This window comes from Microtus ochrogaster, chromosome X (genome assembly GCF_000317375.1).
Source record: "Microtus ochrogaster isolate Prairie Vole_2 chromosome X, MicOch1.0, whole genome shotgun sequence".
In the NCBI taxonomy this organism is placed as follows: Eukaryota; Metazoa; Chordata; class Mammalia; order Rodentia; family Cricetidae; genus Microtus; species Microtus ochrogaster.
This window is the reverse complement of record NC_022026.1, coordinates 23,046,094-23,065,353: the sequence shown is the minus strand read 5'-3', so window position 1 is coordinate 23,065,353 and position 19,260 is coordinate 23,046,094. Positions and strand designations below refer to the sequence as shown.

At 38.9% G+C, this 19,260-nt stretch overlaps 1 protein-coding gene across 1 annotated transcript in view; it reads right to left on the bottom strand.

The window, feature by feature from the left end:
* The window catches only part of Tex11 (testis expressed 11), a 278,018-nt gene that overhangs the window by 70,719 nt on the left and 188,039 nt on the right, over positions 1 to 19,260 (bottom strand). The window contains exon 22 of the mRNA XM_005358598.2: positions 44 to 84. Within this exon, the coding sequence (XP_005358655.1) occupies positions 44 to 84 (41 nt within the window). The remainder of the gene's footprint in view (positions 1 to 43; positions 85 to 19,260) is intronic.

The following is a 19,260-nucleotide window of genomic DNA, read 5'->3' as shown; positions in this document are numbered from 1 at the left end:
AAAAAAAAAAAAAAAAAAAAGAAAATAGTAAGGACATAATTACCTGTGTTCAAGTAAGTCAGAAGTTTGTCCATTTCTTTCTTTCTAAAAAGTGAAGAAAAGGGAGTTTTTATGTACTAAACCTTTACTGTAGAAAATAACTGAAAGAAACACTGTGTCTGAGAATTGGGCTAAAAATGACAAAATGTACAGTTTCTAGTTCAATGATAATCTATGACTCCAGCACATACCCTCCGCTGTCTGACACGGTCACTCAGACCAGTGTGCTCACACTTTTCTCTCTATTTCTACTATTCTCAGCGAATGATTTCAATAACTGACAAGCTTTCATATTTGGGAGCAGGTAGTGACCTCTGGGATTTATAAGCTCTGCTTCCTTTCTAAAGGTTTATGTATTTTATGTGTATGCGTGTTCGCCTGCATGCATGTCTGTGTACCACATGTGTGCAGTGCCTACAGAGGCCAGAAGAGCACATCAGATCCTCTGAAACTACAGTTACTGGTGGTTGTGAGCTGGGAACTGAACCTGGGTCCTCTGCAGGAACAAGTGCTCTTAATTGCTGAACCTCCTCTCCAGGCTGTCTGTTTTTTCTGTCTCTCTCTCTGTGTGTTTTGTTTTGTTTGTTTCAGGACAGGGATTTGAATCTCTGTCTTAAGTAAAATTGTATAGAGGCCTAATGTCTAAGAAAAAGTAATGTTCAGGGATAGAATACTTGTCTCAAATGAGATGCTTTAGATTCTGTCTCCAGCACTGAAAAGAAGTGGAGGTGCTCCGAGGGAAGTAAGAGTAGATGGTGGACTGGAACCTCATCTTTAAGGAAATATCATATAATTTCCATCATTCTGAGGAAAGCCATCTAAAAAACCTGTTTATCTAATACAAACTCCTCATTCTACAGTTGAGGAAACACACCTTATAGCAGGGAATGGTTTACAGGAGGTGACACAGTTAGTGACAAAGTCAAGTTTTTTACTCTGATCTTTTAATCTTCTGTCAAATTGGTTTAAGGGGTTAAGAAATTTTAGCAAAGGATTATGGCTTCCCATTCTATTTTTAGGAGACTGGAAGTGGATATTCTGACCTAACAAGTAAAAAGCAGAACAGACTGAAAAATCAACGACTCTTCTTGACTCCATAACAGTAGTGAGGAACAAGGACAAGTTACTGCCGAGGTGGACCAGTGAATACAGTGAGACACAGAGCAGAGTCTTGGGCCTGGAAATGATGGGGGGGAACTAAAGCCTTGGTTAGAAAAGCTGGATTATGGTTGGCAAATCACTGGATGCTTATCCTGGACAAGTCTTAGAGCTAAAAACTACAAGGTGATCCAGTCATAAAGAGGCCTCAACACTTTTACAAAATTCAGCTCTATAGCTTAGCCAGGTACTCACAGTAGGCACTGGCAAAAAATCCTGTCATGTTTCTGGCAAGCGTGGGGAAAGCGAATCATTTTGAAATGTTCCAGAAGACCATGTTCTTTAAAAAATATTTGTTTTTATTTTGTGTATATGAGTACTTTGCTTGCATATATGCACATGCAAAATATATTTTGCTTGGAGTCCATGGTGGTCAGATGAGAGTGTCAGATCCCCCTGAAATTGGAGTTGTGGATGGTAATCCACCATGGGGGCGTTAAACCAAATTCAGGTCCTCTACAAGTACACCATAGCTCTTAATGGATGAGCCATTGCCCCAGCCCCTATGCTCTTTTAGAAATTATTTCTTGTTACTGTGTGTGGATATAAATGCCACAGTGCATGTCTGAAGGGCGGAGGACAACCTTGTGGAGTCAGTTTTAGACTTCCATCTTTATCCAGAGAGCAAACAGGTTGCCAGGCTTGCTTAGCAAGAGCCTTTACCAGCTGAGCCACCTTGTTGTGTTCTTTCAAAATAATACCTGTCCTCTAAGCAAGCTACTTTACCAGAGTTTAACCTTTGGGTGTATTTCCAGAGCTTGATTCAATGGAACTAGCTAAAACCAGTTTACTTAAGCCACCGTGTCCATATAAATGGGGGGGGGGAGTAGAGAAAATAGTAGAACTATTTCTCTCCCCAATAACTCAACACCACACAACTAAATAGCATATTTGCAGCAGTTCTTGACACATCATGTCTGTCTCTTGAGGAAATAGAAAATTATACTAAAAGGCAAAAAGTAATTTGAAGACACAGAGGCAGCATTAGACAGACATGGGAGAGATGATAAAATGATCAGATTAGGACTCTCTCCTCTCTCTCTCTCTCTCTCTCTCTCTCTCTCTCTCTCTGTGTGTGTGTGTGTGACATGTGTGGCAGGAGTGGCAGATCACACCACCCCAGTCAGGAGCACATGCATGTAGAAGCGCTTACATAGCCAAGCAGGAAATCATACAGGAGGAGGGGAGAAACTGGGATTCCTGCAATCCCCTCTGAGGATCCACTCCCAGTGATCAAAGGACTTCCGACTAGGCCCTGCTTCCATATCACAAAATCTCTCAATACTGCCTTCCTGTGAGCCAAGACTTCAATCACAAAGGACAGGACCTCAACCTATGTCCAAACCACACCAAAAACCTCACAAAAAAGATAGTAGAGTCAAACATTTAAAATATTAAGAGAAAAAAAATGACCAAGTTTGAATTCTGTACTCTATAAAAACTTTTAAAGGAGAAGAAAAGAAAGACTTCTTTAGAAAAACAAAAAATAAATAAGAACATGACTATTTCTAAGAAAATGGTCAAAAGACATTGAATCTATGCCTTGCCAATGTAAACTTTCTGGCATTTAGAATTGTACAGTATTTTATCGTAACCCTCTAAATGGAAAGTTGAGGATGTAAGCCAGTGAGACAGCACTTGTCTAACATGCACATGGTCCCATGTTTGATCCCTACCACTGGAAGTAAACAAAAGACTTTTTATCTGTCATATTTTTAGTGGGCCAAGACACCTGTCTATTACATAAGACAATAAAATGGGGAGAGAGGTATTTAGAGAGGTGTGAAGGAACTGTATTTGTTCTCAGGTGACTTGGCTCTCTAGAGAATAAAAACAACTGACTCCACCAGCTCCCCCAAACTCTACCCACTCTCACCTGAAACATTGGAATTCAAAAATAGTCACCACAGGGTTTCAGACTACAAGGTAAATATATAGACATCAAGTGCTTTCCTATATCAACAAAGATCAAATGGAATTTGAAATAAAAAATAATTCCAGATAGAGGACCTGTCCTGCTTACCCCAACCAACAAGTCTCTCCCATGCTGCATTCAACCTTTCTACCCAGTAAAACCTCATACATCCTTCTCCAAAGTCTAACCTAGTGAGTCTTCCTAGTCCTCTTCCTTACTAACCATCCAAAACCCATTAGATCTATCCCAAGTCCTAAGTCCAATGCCTCAGCTTAGTCAGGCCACTGCTACCTGAATAGTAACTAATCTATAGGATACCCCCAGGACCTACCCTGCCCACTCTGATCCATTGGTACCTCCCACACCATGTCAAACCTCTCCACCCTGCCAGATCTACCTCCACACTCAAGGTTTGAACCAGGACACACATGCTGAACACAGAGAGGTTGAATTGCTGCCTCTAGAGCCTTCATTAACCCAGCTATAAACCCTGCAATCTACAGTGGTGACATACTTGCATGCTACAATGGTACAATAGTGGCACAAACATTGTGGGAGTAACCAAGCACTATCTGATTGGATTCAAGGTTCATTCTACGAGACAGAGCCCATGCCTGACACTTCTTGGGTGTCTGAAACTAGATAGGTCACAGGCCTATGAAAAAACCAAATACTACTCTTCTATTAAAGTAATATAGCAATAAAATGACTCCCAAATATATTCTGTTACATCCATAGATCTGTATTTTCCTAAACCATCATTAGAGAAGCATCTTCCTTCTGTAGATTGGAACAAATACAGTCAAACTGGACAAAGAGTGAGTCACTTGGGAACAGACAGTCCTAAATGGGATATCTTCATCAAAACCCTCCCCTCAGAACTCAGGGAGCTATGCGGAAAGAGGAGATGGAAAGATAATAAGAGCCAGAGGGGATGAATGACTCCAAGGAAACCTTGTTTTCCAGACACAACAAGACTGATGAACTCACAGAAACTGGGGCAATGTGCACAGGTTCAAGCCAGGCAGGTCTCCAGAGTTGAGAGGAAGAACTGAACATCAGTTCCCATTTCTAACCAAAAAGCAATCTTCCCATTTCTAACCAAAAAACAATCTCCAATTGTCAACTGCTTGCAAAGGCAAAATTAGTTTTCTCCAATGAAATCTCATGGCGTACATAAACCACACTTAGGGTAAGGCCCCATGCCCAGCAGTAGATGCCAACACAAAATGAAGCCAATGGTGTTGTAGTTTTTTTTTTTGTCTCATATTGCATTGTTTGGGTACTTTAAAAAAATCTTACTGATCTTTTCTTGTATACTATGGTTTCTGATTTTTTGTGTTTCTATATGTTTTATAATGTGTACTTTTTGTGCTTTTTTAATTTTTCATATATATTCTGGTTTGTTTGGGGTTTTTTTCGTTTGTTTGTTTGCCTGTGGGTTTTCAAAAGAGAAGGAGAAAAGGGCGTGGAATTGGGTGAGTAGGAAGGTGGAAGAGGATACGGGAGGAGAGGAGAAGGGAAACTGCGATCGGAATATATTGTATGGGTTTTCAATAATAAAAAAAAAATGAGCCTGGGACCTGAATAGAAAGAGTTCTCAAAAAAAGAAAAAATGACTAAGAAGTATCTCAAAGGGATGGAGTGGGAGAGTAATGAAAGATTTTTTTGGCTCTTCAAGACAGCATTTTTTTCTGTAACAGTGATGAAGCTTGGACTATCTGAGGGACCTTGTCAGTAGGCCCAGGATCTATCCGTGGAGCGAGAGCCCATTCCCTATGGTGGGATGCCATGCTCAGCCTTAATGCGGGGGAAGGGGCTTGGTCCTGCCCAAATTAATGTGCCAGACTTTGTTGACTCCCCATGGGAGCCCTTACCCATTGGAAGGAATGAATGGGGGGTGGCTGGGAGGAGGTGAGGGGGGCAAGAGGTGTGGTGGGAGGAAAAACTGCGGTTGGAATGTAAATAAATACCTATTGCTGAAGACACCATGTACTTCAGACAAGGGACCTAGAGGATCCTGAGCTGGAAGTGACCTGAATGCCTCCTCCCTGAGGACTCCCAGAAGGTACCATGAACGTTCCTAAGGAGGGAAACAACCAGCAAACCTATCCAGCTATTACAACAATGAAACCACAACAAACGACCAACATGGCAGTAGTGTGATCCATACTCTGGAGGTAATCAAAAGTTCTCTAAATGGACTTCCCACTTAACAAGAGGAAAATCATTTCTGGCACTGGAAACCTAGCCAAATACCCAGGGCTAGTGAAGCCATGGATCCTAAAGGAGAACCTACAACCACCACTCGACAAAACCAGCACAATTCCTAACTACGTTCTAGATACTTTTCCTTATAGTATCTCTCATCAAGGAAGTGAGGAGACTTGAAGCAGGCCTTCACAAATTTAGTCACCTGATCTTTGACAAAGAAGCAAAGGTATTCTTTGAGACAGTAATGAAACAATGAGACATTCATGTGCAAAATATATAATGCATACATAGACCTTTCTTTTTATAATAACTCACTAAAAACAGACCATGGACCTAAATGTAAGTAACAAAAGTATAAAACTCATGTACAATAACATCAAAGAAAACATATATGACCTTGAATACACTCATTCCTTTTTAGATAGAATAGTATATGCATTTTGGCATATGAGGCTCTCAAATTTCCATGTAGGGCCTGAGAAAGCTGGTTTAAAAAAAGGATACAGCTTCTTGAGCTTATAGTTCATGATCCTAGAGAAGTTAAGTAATAAGGTGAACCCTAAGGAAAACATATATAGATCTATTTGGAAAGTCAAGATCATAATGGGGTCATCCACTGAAACAGTTTACCTGAGCTAATGGGAGCTCACCAACTCCAGCTGGACAGGGAAGGAACCAGCATAAAACCAAACTAGTCCCTCTGAATGTGGTTGACAGTTGCATGGCTGGGGCAGACTGCGGGAGACACTGGCAGTGGCACCAGGATTATCCCTACTGCTTGTACTGGCTTTTTGGGAACCCATTCTCTTTGGATAGATACCTTGTTCAGCCTAGATATAGTAGGGAGGGCCTTGGACCTTCCCCAAAGCAATGTGCCTTACCCTCTCTGAGGAGTGGATGGGGGTGGGATGCGGGGGTAAGTGGAGGGAATGGGAGGAGAGGAGGGAGTGGGAACTTTGATTGGTATGTATAATAAAAAAAGATAGTTTGTTTTCTTTAAAAAAGCATAAAAAAGAGTTTCTGCCTGTTTGTGAGTTCCTGAGCAGCTAGTACATTGGGTAGGAACTAAAAACGAAGTAAAAGCGCCTGCCACAGCATAAGCATCAGCACTCTAAAGCTATAGGAGGGTTGATTGCAGTTCCTGGTCAGAAGAACCTCCAACCAGGCCATGAGCGTTAGGCTTGGCTCTCACAAACCTAGAAGCAGGCATTCAGCCGAAAGCCTAGCAGAGGATCCAGGTGTAGCTTAGCAGTTTTAGGTTTGTGCAAACGATCTAGAAACATGCAGTAAAAGAGGTCCAGGTGGGGAAAAAACCCTCTAAACAGGTTCCAGTGTGTTTTATAATGTGCACAGGCTTAAGAAAGAAAGGACATTGAGCCTATAATTCATGATCCTAGAGAAGCTAAATAAGAAGGTGAACCCAAAGAAAAACATATAGTTATCCTCCTGGATATTGGAAGTAGACAAGATTGCCAGGCAAAAATTGGGAACTTGGGGGTGGGGTGGGGGTAAGAAGAGATGGGGAGAGAAAAGTGAGAAGGGGGGATGGGGAGAGCTTGGGGGAATGGGATGGTTGGGATGGAGGAGGGGTGGATGTGGAAGCAGGGAAGTTGATATCTTAATTAAGGGAGCCATTTTACGGTTGGCAAGAGACTTGACTCTAGAGGGGTTCCCAGGTGTCCAAGGAGATGTCCCTAGCTAGTTCCTTGGGCAGCTGAGGAGAGGGAGCCTGAAATGGCCCTATCCTATAGCCACACTGATGAATATCTTGCATATCACCATAGAACCTTCATCTGGCGATGGATGGAGATAAAGAGATCCACATTGGAGCACTGGACTGAGCTCCCAAGGTCCAAATGAGGAGCAGAAGGAGGGAGAACATGAGCAAGGGAGTCAGGACCACGAGGGGTATGCCCACCCACTGAGACAGTGGGGCTGATCTAATGGGAGCTCACCAAGGCCAGCTGGACTGGGACTGATGAAGCATGGGATAAAACCGGATTCTCTGAACATGGCGAACAATGAGGACTGATGAGAAGCCAAGGACAATGGCACTGGATTTTGATCCTACTGCATGTACTGGCTTTGTGGGAGCCTATTCTGTTTGGATGCACACCTTCCTAGACCTGGATGGAGGGGGGAGGACCTTGGACTTCCCACAGGGCAGGGAACCCTGACTGCTCTTTGGACTGGAGAGGGAGGGGGAGGGGAAGTGGGGGATGGGTGAGAGAAATGGGAGGAGGGGACGGGGTGGAAATTTTTAATAATAATAATAAAGGAAAAAACAAAAAAGAAAGAATATGGGTATAGACAGAGAAAGACATAAACAGTTTTAAAAATAATAAGGCCTTTAAAAAGCAATATAAAAGAAAAAAGCCAGGTAAGATGGGAAACACACAGGGAGTCTGGATGCTATATAGTATTTGTGCTGGTTCTGAATTTTTTGAATGCCGATGAGGAAACAAGTACTGGCAAATATGGGCTTGTGAAGAGGACTGCAAAAATGAACCAGCTTAGCTACATTAGGGCTATCTTAACTTAAAAAAAAGAAGTCAAAATGCACTTGTCAAATGGAAGTTAAAAATGCTGTGGAGAAGTGTTCCTGTTTTTGTTCCCACAGGAGATGGGAGGCTGTGGATCCCTTCAGGAATGATATGGATCAGGCTTGATAAAGGGAGACCTCCTGAATCTTGACAAGTGATATATATCAACAAAGGTAATAGCTGGTCTTCTCAGCACTTGGCCATTATCTCAAATTTTCCTCAGGAACCCTTAAAGATGCCTTTTCCCGCAGACAGCAGGAATCAGTTTGGAGAACGTGATACCTACCCTTCCCAAGAAGGGTGTATGGGAGGTTGTTGGTTATTTGGTGAGTTATGGATGTTTTTGATCATTTAGAAGAGTATAATTTATTAATACAAATTTAACGTTATTTTGTTATACTGTATATATGTTTCTACTCTTGTTTGGGGTATTGTGCTAATGCAGCTCATTTTTAAAATGCAATGTAGAAATGAGGTTAATAGTTAATCTATGGTGATCAGACTTGTAGTCACATTAGACATGTTTTCAAGATCATACAGAGATATATTTTCCATATATAAATGGTCTTCAAACATTTCAAATACATATAAAATATGGCATTTAAAATGTTTTGTTAACATAGAGATTTTAATAAAATGAGACACATCTGCCCCTGAAAGCACCAATTTATTTTATAAAAGGATGATGGGCATTGAAGAAACTCCATAGTAGTTTGCTTCCATTGTGGCAAGGTAATCAATTTGGGAAAGAAACTTCTTTTGCCTTGATTGCTTTACAGTATGATGTATAAATTGGAAATGCAGGACCCTCAGGAAAGTAACTGCTGAACTTTGCCAAAACAAAGGTGGGATGGTCCTTCAGGGTTCCTGCTTCACAAAGAGTCTGCCAGAAATTCTGCAGAGCACAGAGGAAAGAGGCTGACAAACTGTCAGTACAAGGCAGGACAGTCCTTCCTATTTCCTGCTTCACTGAAAAGTCTGCCAGATGCTCTAGGCCTGTATGATGAAGATGGATGTCCCGGTATTGCAGAGGAACCTTGGGTGACTGTCCAGGCAGTCAGATGTCTCTGTCATTTCTAGAGTTTTGGAAGTTGCTTGCAATGTACTTCCTGTTTACTCGGGTAATATTATATCCTTCTGGGTCTTTGATGGAGCTAAAGACTAAATAATTAGAGGCATAGCTTTCCTTAGCTCTGACAGAAAGTAAATTATGTATAAAACTTTGGAATCACTAAGATCGATAATGGAGTATTTTCTCTGAATTCGCTAAATACATATAGACTGAATATTGTAAATATAATTCTTACTTGACAACTGCTTTTGTTGTAATACAGTTTTACTATGTTAAAGTTAAAACCTTTCATTTTTATGTAGACAAAGGGTGAAATGTTCTAGAACATTAAGATGTGTTACAATTGTTTATGCTGTGGAACATTTGTTTAATGATGCAAAGATGTGTTGCAGTCTTTTATTTTGCATTTGTTTAACTGTGAAGCTGTGTTACTTTATCTGTTTAAAATACTTGATTGGTTTAAATAAAGAGTTGAACGGCCAATAGCTTGGCAGAAAAGGATAGACAGAACTGGTAGGCAGAGAGAATAAGTGTGAGAAGAAATCTGGGCTGAAAAAGCTTTCGGAGCTAGAGAAGGAGGAGGACTCCAGGAGACAGCCACCCAGTTCCACAGCAAGCCACGGACACAGTACAAAGAAAGAAAGGTATTCAGAAATACAGAGGCAAAAGGTAGACAGGATAATTTAAGAAAATCTAGCTAGAAATAAGCCACACTAAGGCCATGCATTCATAAGTAAGAATAAGACTCTATGTGTGATTTATATGGGAGCTGAGTGGAGCCCCCCAAAAGAGCCAAAGAGCAAAGAGTGAAGAGTAAAAACCAACAACAATGCATGGTATATTGGAGCAATGCTTGATAAACTAGGCCACTTTAAAATCAAAAACTCCTATTTTTCACAATTCAGTATCAAGACAATAAAGACAAGCCATAGATTGGTAGAAAATACCTGAAAAAGACACATCAGATAAATAACTGACATCTAAAGTATATAAAGAATTCATAAGACTCAACATGAAGAAGACAACTCAATTAAAAGTGGGCCTAAAGAACTTCTAGACATGGTGGGGAGATAAGGGGGTAGAAGGAGGGGTGGGAGGGAGAATTGGGGTTGGAATGTAAAATGAAATTATATATAATATATATCTATATATCTCTCTCTATAAATCTTGTAGAGTGGTGAACACTTTGAGGTACTGGGATGATGGTTAGCCTGGAGAGGGCAAGAACACCCTATACTGCCTAGCACTTTGTGTCATGTATATGTTTCATCCAGCTTTTCCTGAACTAACAATTAATAATAAACTGTAAAATAAGTCAAGTGTTTCGCTGAGTACTGCAAGTCAGACTAGCAATTAATGAATTTGGAAAAGGGGACCTTGGATTTCCTGTCTGGGCCAGTCAGAAATATCTGAGGCATGGATTTGCATTGGCATGTGAAGTAGGGGAAGTTTTATAGGGCTGAGCCCTTTAACTTGTGAAGAGTAGACTTCATGGTGTCATTTGTTGGCACTGGAATCAGGACAAGTATTTGTTAGACTGTCTTGGCTCATAGGAATATGGTTTGAATAGAGAATGAATAGAGAAAAAATGGAAGGGCAAAGGTCAAGGACCTTGAGACCTGAGTAGTCACATGGCCACTCAAGGCATGGAGTAGCAGCTGATTTGTGCTTGGTAAAAGTTTACATTGGAATTTAGAATGGTTCCAATTCCCAGACAGTTGTTTCATTGGATCCACAAGGAAATGAGAATTAGTAAGTAAGGTGACATATTCAATCCATTGCATCAGTATCTGTAATAGCTAGATGGAAAATAAAGAAGTTGGATTATAATTTAATATTAGCCTGAGCTCAGATTTTATTAAGTCTGTGTTGGCAACTAGCTTAAAGTAGCTTAATCACCAAGAGAAAAAAGAAGAATAGATAAAACACTTTTATGGGACATATTTTGAGTTTTTCTCTTTTTATCATATTTTTGTAAATTAAGATATAATTTCATCATTTCCCCCTTCCTTTCCTTCCTCCAATCCCTTCCATGCACTGCCTCATTACTCTCTTTTGAAACCATGATCTTTTTGTCTGAGAAAACACTTCTGAAAAACAAAAGAGTAGTAAAAAAGGGGGGTCATGCAAAAACCAATAAAGTATTGAAAGCAGGTAATATAATATGAGGTTTCATTTTGTAGATTGGTATAATTAGTTTTCTGAAAGTCTCCCAAAAGATTCTGAAAGTGTCAAATTTGTGACAGTGTCCCTGGCTTTGAATGTTGCATTACCAAAGGCTGGTAAGACCAAAGAGAGTCTCTACTGGTTGCACAACACTAAAGGGCTCTAAACAAGTCTCTTCTATTTATCCCACTTTGGGGAAGTTTAAAAAGCCATAAGGTAGAAAATTATAAAGTGCAAAAATTTCTTATCTTAAATCATGTGGGATAACATTTTTGCAGATGTTAGAGATTGAAAAAGAAGCTGTATTCCTTTAATGATAAACTTTACTTGGGACGCAAGGCTTGCATGTAAGTAGGCAAAATTAGATATGGAGAAGAAAAGTTTGTAGAACTTTTTAGCATAGGAGCCTCATGCACAGTGGCACTCAAACCTGTTGTTGAAGTCCTAACAATTGGGAAGGCACAACAGTATAAAGGTTCATAGATTAAGGCAGAAATGTGGGTGGAAATTGGAATGTTTAAGCAGACTTTGTATAAACAAACTGTGTATCCTTTATCTAAATGCTTCATGCAAGTGGATAGTGTCTGACTGGGAAATGCCTCTATTCCTAGTGCTATAAAATAAAGATGCATCAATGGAATCAAAACCTGTTGATACTATGCTAATGGAAACTAATCTTAGAAATGTAAAGGGTCATGGGGTGAAGGGGAAAGTTTGGAGGAGGCCTAATATATTTTGATAGGCTTTTCATGACATGGTTATGTCTCTTTTACTTGATTGCAGGGTAAGTTTGAATACTGAAATCTTACTGAGAAATATTTCTTTTATGTACTATTATAAAACAAAAGACATGTAAATCTACTATTGTTAGTTGGATGGGCTAAACGGGACACATGAAGGCATATATAAGCTTGCTACTGGAAATTAATGGAAACTGTCCTATAAATAAAATACACAAAATCTTCTCCAAAGCTGAAATACCCACAATGTCTCAGGTGATGTTGGAAAAATATCCTAAAAGAGTGGATAGTGCTCAGATGGAAGCATTTTTACACGCACACACGCAAACACACACACAGTCCAATAAGCAGCTCTCAACTGACCAAACAGAAAAGAGTCTTTTAATACATGGGTGGCAGTTCCAAGATTTGGAAGGAAAGCACTCTATTAAATAAATAAATAAATAAATAGTAAAAGCAAACCAGTTGAACAGACTATATACTGTTTCATCAGCAGTAACAGAAGAATGGAACACTGGAAAACACCCTGTGTTTGGGTACTGACTCACGGGCAGGGACTAAAGGCCTGGCCATATAATCAGACAGAAGGGTAATGGAAAATTGGTCTTTCAAAGGATGTATTTATGAGGCACAGCCCTATGGAAAACCACTATGGGAGTCCTAGAGGTACATTAGAATAGGATCTGCTGCTATTTATCAGAAGCACCTGCTCGATTTAGAAGGTGATTGGAGCTATCAAGTAGATATCCCTGTATGCTCCCTTGAATTGGCCACCTGGTGTGATGAAATGAGTGAACATCAGGGCTCTGCATTAATGCAGAGAGAGAGGCTGGGTGTTGATGCAACCTTTTTATACCCTCCAAGGTACAGAAGGCCAACTACTGTTCTGTTTTCCAAGGAGAGACAACAGTTGAAGATGGCCCTGAGAACAGCTAGCAGACTGAATTGATGCTGATAGTCACGGGAGATCTTAATGGGAATAGACAGTAACTCTAAAGTGAGTTTTGATTGCCTGGTGTTGTATAAAAATGCTCACCATGGTATAAGACAACTAGAACAGAATATATCATGTTGGTGTGACCTGCTGAGTCACATTTCCTCCGACTAAAAAAAAAATCACATTTTACAATTCTTACTAACAATGGCCAAAGTTCTTCCTCTGAGTAACAGAGATGAAGAACAGGCAATTTAAACAATGGTTGTTAAAAACAGTGCGGAATAGGGCTGGGAATATAGTTTAGTGGTAGTGCACCTGACTAAAATGTGAGGTTAAAACTTTATATAAAAAGTTGTATATCTTTTATTTAAATGATTTAAAAGAATAGGTACAGTCTGACTAGAAAATGCTCCCACCCATAGTACTGTAAAACCAAAACCTATCAATGAAACCAAAGCCTGTTAATGATAAGCTCATAGAATGTAAACATAAAAATACAAAGAATGGTAGACTCTAGTGGTTTGTTTCTACATTTCAAAGGATTGACCCACTAGTCATAGGGATATTAAGTCAGGTATAGAGTTTCTAGTGGACTCTTTAGAAGGAGCTGAGCATCACCTATAGTAAAGAAAATGACTTCTTCCTTTCTTATTTTTAGCCCTTTCATTTCTTTCTTTTTTTTTATTAAAAATTTCCGCCTCCTCCCTGCCTCCCATTTCCCTCCCCTCCTCCCTCCTCTCCCCCCCCTCCAGTCCAAAGAGCAGTCAGGGTTCCCTGCCCTGTGGGAAGTCCAAAGTCCTCCCCACTCCATCCAGGTCTAGGAAGGTGAGCCTCCAAACAGGCTAGGCTCCCACAAAGCAATATCTGAGTTTCCCCCATTTTTCTGTAATCTGCTAATCTGACATTTCTACCAATGTATGTGAAAAGAATTATGAAAAAAATAAATTGAGTTTTCACTTTATTATACTTTAAGTCTCATAAGGTTTTGCAAACAGAAGCATAGTACTTTCAACAAAGTACTCAGCAAGCTTATTGTTGCATAACTAAGGAAGTTTGTTAAATATTCCTACAAAACCTGTTGCTATTTAACAGATATAATAATGTATATATGGATCAATATAGGAATAAAATGTCATGCAGAAATTCTTAATTGAAAATACTATGTTTTTAAATATATATGTATTTTAAAGATAAAAATACAAAGAATGATGAGATGAAATAAATAATGAGTGGGTATAGGCTGGATTACAAATCTTGGTAAGTGTGCAAGATATGAGGGGCACTAAGGGAGTATCCCCAATAGATAGTCTAGTTCTAGTGAACTAGGAGAAAGAGGCTGGAAAGGATGTTGGTATAAATACAATTCTTCCCAAGGGATTAAATACTGACATGAAGACTATTTGATTTTTTTTTATCTCCTTCATATTACGTCAATGTTCTGTTTGTCACCCTATCAAAGTAGCTACAACTACAAGTGCCGGAAACACGATTATCTCTAAACAGGGAACTACAACTGTATTTTATAGATTTCCTTTAAAAAAATTACAGGGTCTGTCTTTGTAGTCCTAATTGTCCTGGAACTTGCTATGTAGACCACGTTGGCCTCGAATCTGCCTACTTCTGCTTCCCAAGTGCTGGGACTAAAGGCCTGTGCCACCATGCCCAGCTATTTTATAGTCTTTCATGTTAATATTCCTAAGGTCCTCATGGGACAAGTTGTGTTTTTATCTGGCAAAACCGAGGTAAAGGCAATTGTATTGCCTAATGAGACAGCTTAATTTGATCTAGATAGTTAATGAAATCCCCATCTAAATATCAGTGACACAGATATGGAAAAAAAAACCTAATATTCACATGGAACCACAAAAGAACTTGAAAAGTTAAAAGCAATTCTTGACTAAAAAGAGCAAGATAGCAATATCTGACTTTAAAATATGTTACAGGGTCATAGTAATAAAAACTACATGATACTGGCATAAAACAGATTCAGAGATGAATGGAATAGAATAGAGAGCCCAGATTCTCCATGAAGGTACCAAAAGATTATATGGTAAAAGCCCTTTTTTCAAATGGTTAAGTGCCTTGACTAAAATTAAATTTTATTTTTGACTCTAAAGAGACTAAATTGGTAAGAGTCTGTCTCAAACAATCAAACAAACAAACAAACAAACCTTTTTGTATATAATCTTTGGTCCAGGATAGAATCCAGTCAGAGGTGTTTGCACAAAGCTTTTTATCAGTGTTACTTAGAACAGTGAAGAAATATTGTGATGGTTTGGATAAGCATCTTCCAAAGATCTATGACTGGGCATGGTGGCACACGCCTGTAATCCCAGCACTTGGAAGGTGGAAGCAGGAGGATTGTTGTGAGTTCAAGGCCAGACTGAGCTACACAGTAAATTCAGAGCCACTCTGGGCTAGGCGTGAGACCCTGCCTCAAAAACATGCACTGGAGAAGAGTAGCCTTTTAATAAGTGGTGGTGAGGAACTGGGTATCAGCATATAAAAGACTAAAACTAAAGCAATGCCTCTCAACCTGAGATAAAAATCAAGTTAAAATGATAAAAGGCAGCCGGGCAGTGATGGCACACGCCTTTAATCCCAGCACTCGGGAGGCAGAGGCAGGCGGATCTCTGTGAGTTCGAGGCCAGCCTGGTCTACAAAGGGAGTTCCAGGACAGGCTCCAAAGCTACAGAGAAACCCTGTCTAGAAAAACCAAAAAAAAAAAAAGATAAAAGGCTTTAATGTAAAACTTGAAACTATTTCAAGAAAACAGGACAAACACTTTAAAATATTGACACAGGCAATGTTTTCTTTAATAGGACAAACAAAAGCAAGAATTCATAAATGAAATGATGTCCAATTAAAAAGCTTCTGGAGAACAAAGGAAATAATCTAGGAAAAGATAGACAACAGGAAAAAATTTATTAGCTAATCAGTGAGTAAGGGATGAATATCCAGAATATATATATATATATATAATTTTTTAAAATAACACTGAAAGAGTAAATAATAGAATCAATTAAATTGGCAAATGAACTGAAAAGACATGTTCCAAATGAGTAAGTACAAATAGCCAATAAATATAAAAAAATATATAGTATTATTAAGTCATCACAAAAATACAAATTATAGTTACACTGAAGTTGCATCTCACTCCAGCTAGAATGGTTATTATAAAAACAAAATGAAAACTCAAAAACAACAAGTACTGCCAAGGATATACAGAAAAAATGAACACCTACTCATTGTTGGTAGGAATACAAATTATCCCAGCCATTTTCTAAAACAGTACAAAAGTCCTTTTAAACATTAAAAATAGAACTACTATATGATCCAGGTATACCAATCCTGGGTAGCTGAAAGAAATGAAACCAGCACACAAAGAAATATCTGAACACCTCTATTATTTATGGCTGCACTAGTTATAGTAGCCAAAATATGGATCATCCTAGATGTTCATCAGCAGATATATATATATATATATATATATATATATAATGAAGCATTAATCATCCATAAAGAAGATGAAATTATGTCATTAGTGGAAAAATAGATAAAACTGAATGGCATCATATTAAATAAAATAAGCCAAACATGGAAAAGATAAGTATCATACATTTTCTCTCACATATACAAATAGAAAAAAAATGACATGAGAGTAGAAGAGGAAATAATAGGGATTGATAAGGGGCTGTGGGGCAGGAACGAACAGGAAGGAGAAAGTAGACATGATCATTGTATGACATATGCATATGTGTAAATGTCAAAAGAAGACTTCATAATATGTATAATTAATACAGGTTAATAAAAAGATGGCCTAAGCATTCTCTTTCTATGTAAGCATGTCCTATATAAATGAGAGCTGATGTATTTACTAGACTAGTACTGCTGTTTGAATTCTTGTTCAGTACAGTGGCTAAATCTGCAACTTCCTTCTTAAAAAGGACATTTTTTGGTTATAAAGAAAAGGAGATCAAGTCATACCAGTCTTTCACTTGCTTGGTTAGAGTTACAGTAAGATATTTCATATTATTTGAGACTATTTTAAAGGGTGTTCATTTTCTGATTTCTTTCTCAGCACATTTATCGTTTGCATATAGGAGGGCTACTAATTTTTTGCGTTAACCTTGTATCCAGTCACTTGACTAAATGTTTTTATCGGCAGAAGGAGTTCCTTAGTAGTTTTGGGAGCTACTTATGTATACTATCATCATCTGAGAATCCTGCAGAAGAGGGAAAGAAAGGATTGTAGGACCAGAGGGGTCAAAGACACCACAAGAAAACTCACAGAATCAACTAACCTGGGCTCATAGGGGCTCACAGAGACTGAAATGACAACCAGGGAGCCCTCATGAGACTGACCTAGGCACTCTGCATATATGTTACAGTTATGCAGCTTGGTCCTCTTGTGGGACTCCTAACAGTGGGAACAGGGGCTGTATCTGAGTCTTTTACTGGCTTTTGAGACCCTGCTCCTCATACTGGGTCACTTTGCCCAGCCTTAATACATGGGGAACTCTTAGTCTTACTGCAATTTGATATGCCATGTTTTGTTGATATCCATGGGAATGGACTGAAGGGTGGGAACCGAGGTGGGTAAGCAGAGGGACCGGGAGGAGAGGAGGGAGGGGAAACTGCAGCTGGGATGTTAACTAAATAAATAATTTTTAAAAAAGAAAAGAACTAGTACACTAAAGTAAGGCAAAAAATGAGGGAAATCAAATATTACGTCAACATCTCAAAGACGTTAAGAATGTGGGATGATACTGTCTCAGGATAGCAAGATGCCTCTTTGGGTAAAGGCACTTGTAACCAAGTCTGACAACCTGAGTTCAATTTCCAGGACTCACAGGGTGGAAAGAGCAAACTGACTCCTCCAAGTTATGCTCTGACTTCAATACAAGTACACCGCTAAAAATAAACAAATAGATATAATGAAATTAAAATACTAAAATTTGAGAATTTGACACGTTAAAAATAAAGACGCTCCTTCAGATGTGTCAACAAGAAAATGTGAAGTAGCCAGACATAGTGGCACGTGCATTTAATCCCAGCACTCGGGTGGCAGAGGAAGGCGGAGTTCGAGGCCAGCCTGGTCTACAGAGTGAGTTCCAGGACAGCCAGAACTACACAGAGAAACCCTGTATCGAAAAACCACAAATAAATAAATAAATAAATAATAAATAAATAAACAAACAAAGAGATAGAAAAAGGAAAAGCAAATGTGAAGTAAAACAAGACAACATCACTCACTACCTATGATGTAACCCAGAAATCTTGCTCCTAAGTATTGATTCTCAAGGAGCAAAAAACTTAATACTACACAAAGTCCTGTATACAGATGCTTATAATATCTTTTAAAACCAACTAGTACATTTTGAAATATGGAAGCAATTAAGATGCCCTTTAATGGGTGAATGGAAAAACAACATGTTATACATTCAGTACTGAATTGATAGGAGCTATATGATGAGCTATCAGTCATAAAACAACATGGAGGAATTGAAAATGTTTATGTGAAAAAAGTTCTATATTGTATTCTTGCATCTACATGACACCATGCAAAACAAAACTTTGAAGGTAATAAGGAATTGACAAGGTGGGGGATAAATAGGTAGAGGACAGAGGTTTTCAAAAGAGCAGTGAGAATACTCATGATATGCTATGGTTAGTCTTGAATTCACAGAGATCTATATGCCTCTGCCTCTGTAGTACTGGGATTAAAGACATGCACCACCATATCAGGTCAGTTACTGCTTTTCCTCCCTTATGTTTATTTTTTCTTAAATATGTTCCTAATTGAAATAGAATTACATCATTTTTTCTCAAGTCCCTCCCCAGTACTTCTGACTCCTCCCATGGTACCCCCAACTCTCAAGTTGATAGCCTCTTTTTCTTTATTATGATTGTTATACACACATGTATGTGCACAGTGAGTTCCAGGTCATCCAGGGCTACACAGAGAAACCCTGTCTCAAAACAAAACAAAACACCATAACTATTTTAGAAGATAAAATAAGGGACCAGTGGGAGGGGGATTTGAGAGAGTAACAAAAGATGAAGATCAAAGTATGTGATATATATGCATTATGATGTCTTAATGAAACTCATTATTATATTCTGATACAAATTTGGTAACATTGTTATGTTAACAAAATTCTGTTTTAACCCAATAAAAGTAAAAAAAAAAACCTCAAAGACAAAAGGAAAACTGAAAATGAGCATTTAACAGAAGATCGTTTAACTCAGTCAGAGGAGTGAATATGGAAGGAAGCACTAGGAAACTCAATTAAGGACATTTACAGGAAGTAGGATAAGACTGGCTTTAGGCAGGAGTAGCGACTTACACTTGGATTCATGGCTTCAATAAAACTGCAGCAGCAGAATTGTGAGTTCAAACTCAGCCTGAGCAACAAAGCAAGACTCTCTCTCTCTCTCTCTCTCTCTCTCTCTCTCTCTCTCTCTCTCTCTCT